The 4339-nt window shown below is 44.3% G+C and overlaps 1 protein-coding gene across 1 annotated transcript; it reads left to right on the top strand.

Annotated features, from left to right (window-relative positions):
- Positions 1-2396: 2396 nt before the first annotated feature.
- BCIN_05g01230 (hypothetical protein) lies at positions 2397-4091 on the top strand. Its single transcript, XM_001546233.2, has one exon. It carries the CDS (start codon positions 2688-2690, stop codon positions 3507-3509), a length of 822 nt encoding a protein of 273 aa, XP_001546283.1. The 5' UTR covers positions 2397-2687; the 3' UTR covers positions 3510-4091.
- The last annotated feature ends 248 nt before the right edge of the window (positions 4092-4339 follow it).

Genomic DNA, 4339 nt, shown 5'->3' with positions numbered 1-4339 from the left:
AACATTCGTGAATAATTGTTGTTAGACTCAAAGCCTTTGGGAAGATGGCGGTATTGTTGCTATTCGATCATTTCAAGTGAGTAAAATATCAGCATTCGCTAAATTCAGGGGTTAGATTCAACAGGAATCGACTCTTTTTGATCAACTGCGATGTTTGCCATCGATGTTGTTTGAAGATATTTGTTGTAAATAATTGATGTTACTGAGTTGTGTCGGTCGATTGTCGTGTTGAGGCTCAAATGGTTGTCCCTTCCACTCACGTTAGTTGTGCCGCTATTGCCGTTTCCAAACTCAATTTGTATTTTTCGAAACTCCCGCTCGATATCTCAATTGATTCAAACAAATTATTAAGGAAAGAAATGTTAAATGTTGCTTAAGAAGATCTTGAGGTTCGCAATAATAATAAAAGAGGTGGTTTGTTGGATGGAAGTGTCTTTCCGTGCCCAGCTGACTGCAGATACGCTTCTCATGCTTCCGCCAGGCACATCTTTCTGCAAATAATTTACATGCAAAGATGACCTTCTTAATTTAAACCTCAGATTTTGAGATTATCTTTCAATACAAAATCATACAGAAAATGATAATGTCTCTTGACTCGAGATGGGAAGGAGAGTACGTGATGGAAGAAATATGAAGTATTCATTCTAATTCACACACAACCGAAAAGATCGAGTACAGTTCAACAAAGCCCCATGTTTTCTTGATCATTTAATGAATGTCTAATTGCATACTGTATCACCACAACAATATTATCATGAAGTGTAACAGTTGTTGAACATATTTAACATCACATTTTTCCTCTCACCATTGATCTGGTTTCGTGGGCTCTTGTTCTTGATGCCTTAGTTCTTCATAGCATCTTACTTTCCCACAATACAATAATCAATTTCAATTCCAACCTATGATTGTGGTGGTCCACATCAAGTTACTATTGCTCATAGACACTCATCAAGTTATGTAATGGGCTCCAGTAGATATGCAACAAGACATCGATACCACCACTCATCAAGTTATGTAATGGGCTCCAGTAGATATGCAACAAGACATCGATATCACCACTCATCAAGTTATGTAATGGGCTCCAGTAGACATGCAACAAGACATCGATATCACCACTTATCAAGTTTTGTAATGGGTTCCAGTAGATATGCAACAAGACATCGATGTCATCGCTCATCACCTTCTTCGTGTCACATGCAACAATTATGCTTTTCATTCCGTTTTTTTCATCGTCGGCAACAATTTCCATCCAGATTGAGTTTCATACTATTATCGTGCACTCGAGAAGAATTTTCACGTTAGATTAGGATGCTATTCACAAGAAAGTTACTACTCCGATGACTCTCAGCTACGAGCTTGGCGATCATTAAGAGCTGCAAAGTCAAGGAAGAAGAAATTTCCGAAGATCGTACATTAGCGTCTGGAAGATGGAGACTTGGCTATTGCACTACTAGAAGAGCCTCCATATTGGCGAAACGTAACCACCGACGATATCTTTTCATAACCTTGGATCTACATGATCTATAGCTTGTACTGACTTGGGTCCTAGTATCATACTCGGACAAACATGTTGGAAGATCTCCTTAGTTTATTATCTCTCCTCAATTGCACGTGCCGGTGGAGAAATACCGTTTTTCATATGTTTTTCTAAGAGTACGTAGGGATCGCCGGATAACCAGACAAAATGGAAATGGAAAGGTTCAATGATCGCAGGTATTACAGAAATCGAACTTGGGTCACTGTTTCAACGTGGTTTATTGTTCAATATGGGTATCATTTTTCACAGCAGCTCAGCATCTAACGGAATTTCAAGTTTCAACTCGAATTCAACATCTCAGATGGGTTCAATTTCTGATAATAATTCAGTGATCCAAAGCCACTCAACGTACACAACGAAACTACGTAACCACAAGTAGTTCAATATCTCATCTAAGTTCAACATTTCAAATCCACTCAGAGTATAACCCAGAATCACGCTATAGCAAGTAGTTCAGTGTTCCAAACGATGCCATGCAATCCAATATTTCTAATTCTTCACGGGATCTGCAAACGAGAGGGGCCTGTATGCACGACGAATTTCGTAAACCTTATTCGAAGCTACCTTTAGTGGAGACATTTCACGTCACATTCGTTCTCTGCTTGATGCTATTAGACCATCTGATAATTCCCCGCGCTACTTTCTCAATGGATAACCTACAATATACCGGAGATATGATGGCTTGGATAGATTGCCGGTTGTAATTGCCCAGATTTCTGTTTAGATTAGAGTTTCTCCAACATCACGATTTCCCCCAACACCTACCTAACTATTACCGCGATCGACAATACTAGCAAAGAGGACGATCAAACGTGTTCTCCCACCCAAAGAAGAGAGGATGGAAAATTTTAGTCGAAGTGGAAGTCTCGATTTTGCCTATAAATATCACTCCAGGGTTGCCATTCTCACAGTTTTATTTTTTCGTCAGACACATCTTCTCTTCTCTTGATATAACTTCCAATATCAACCTATCTTACACACTCTTCTTTAATTTATTAGATCAACTTTTGAATAATAAATTACCCCTTCTTCCCTATCTTACCCCTTTTCTTTAATTTATTAGATCAACTCTTGAATAATAAATTAACCCTTCTCCACATTACCTTCGCTTATCTCTCTCGCCAATTATCATACCATTATAACATATATAATGGCTTATATTGAGGTCTTAGGGCAGGATTTGGCCACTCCACCCAATGTCTTCCCGGTCCCACAGCTCGTTCCTGGGCTCAAGGCTTTGGTGAAGCAGACGCATATGGGGGAGATTCTTGACTTCCCACTCGCGGATAATATACATTTCTGCGTGCCGACAGGTGTGGAGGGACAATACAGACCTATTAGGGTCTATGGGGGCCTATCAATGGCTTGGGACCACGAACTCCGGGATTTTCTATTGAAGGAGAATCTCGAGTATCTTCGCGGGTTTCCTTTGCCCAGTTGTCTGACGATAGAGATTGTGCCAGACACAGAGTGGGAGCAGCGCGAGGCTGAGGCTCGCCGGGTTCGTGAGGAGAAAGCTGCTGCTCGTCGGCGAACCAATCAGCGACAGACTCAGCGTGCTGCACTGGCTGCTGCTCAACTAGCTGCTAACCCACAGCCTGCTGCGCCAGCTCCTGTTGCTTCTGCTCCTGCTCCCCCCGCCCCTGCTCCTGTTGCTCCTGCTCCTGCTCCCCCCGTCCCTGCCTTTGGTGTGCCTGATCTTGGCGCCCTTGATCTTGATGTGCCCGATGTTGGCCACCTTGATCTTGGTATGCCAGCTCCTGTTGCTCCTGCCCCCCCCGCCCCTGCTACTGTTGCTCCTGCTCCTGCTCCCCCCGTCCCTGCCTTTGCTGTGCCTGATCTTGACGGCTCTGATTTTGGTCAGCCCGAATTTAACGGCTTTGATTTTGGTGTGCCCTATCTTGAAGGCTTTGATTTTAGTGTGCCTGGTCTTGACGGCTTTGATCTTGGTGTGCCCTCTCCTCCCGCTTGATCTTGGTGTGCCCGATGTTGGCCACCTTGATCTTGGTATGCCAGCTCCTGTTGCTCCCGCTCCTCCCGCCCCTGCCTTTGGTGTGCCTGATCTTGGCGCCGTTTAATTTTGGTGTGCCCGGTGTTGGCCACCTTGATTTTGGTGTACCTGATCTTGACGCCTTTGGTTTCGGTGTGCCCGCTCCTCCAGGCTCCCGCTTGATCTTGGTGTGCCCGATGTTGGCCACCTTGATATTGGTGTGCCCGCTCTTCCTGTCCCTGCCTTCGGTGTGTCCGCTCCTCCCGCCTGTGCTTTTCGTGTGCCTGATCTTAGCGCCCTTGATTTTGGTGTGCCCGATGTTGGCCACCTTGATCTTGGCGCCCTTGCTCGTGATAATCATGAACCTTTCTTGTTCCTCTAGGACTGGCCAGTCGAATTAATTAGATTCATCCCTGGCTGCACCCGACTTGAGAGAATGATAGGAGCAGGACTCAGAGAGGTGAAAGACCCCAGTCTTAGTTCTAGAATGAGAGTCTTTCGATATCTGGTTATAAATTAGATATTGGAAGATTCCGCTCGCCGGGACTACAATTGGACCGCGTAGTAGACAGCGCCATCTCTCACACTATTAGTCACTTATAAATAGACTGTAGATAGTTGTTTTGATGGTGTAGTTGGATCATGGGTGGTCGTTTTCGGAGCTCGGCGTTAAGATTGGGTGCCATGGTAGACAACGATGACCATCATACTACTAGCCATTTATGAATAGCCTGCTGGTAGTTGTTGTCGTGGTGTTATTGGAGCATGAGCTGTCGTTGTGGAGTATGGCGTTGGCATTTTTGGCTTTATCG

Source organism: Botrytis cinerea, chromosome 5 (assembly GCF_000143535.2).
Source record: "Botrytis cinerea B05.10 chromosome 5, complete sequence".
NCBI lineage: Eukaryota > Fungi > Ascomycota > Leotiomycetes > Helotiales > Sclerotiniaceae > Botrytis > Botrytis cinerea.
This window is presented reverse-complemented; position numbering and strand designations above follow the sequence as displayed.

Excerpts from the sequence above, each read along its gene's own strand:
- BCIN_05g01230 (XM_001546233.2), top strand. The coding sequence starts at position 2,688 with ATGGCTTATATTGAGGTCTTAGGGCAGGATTTGGCCACTCCACCCAAT.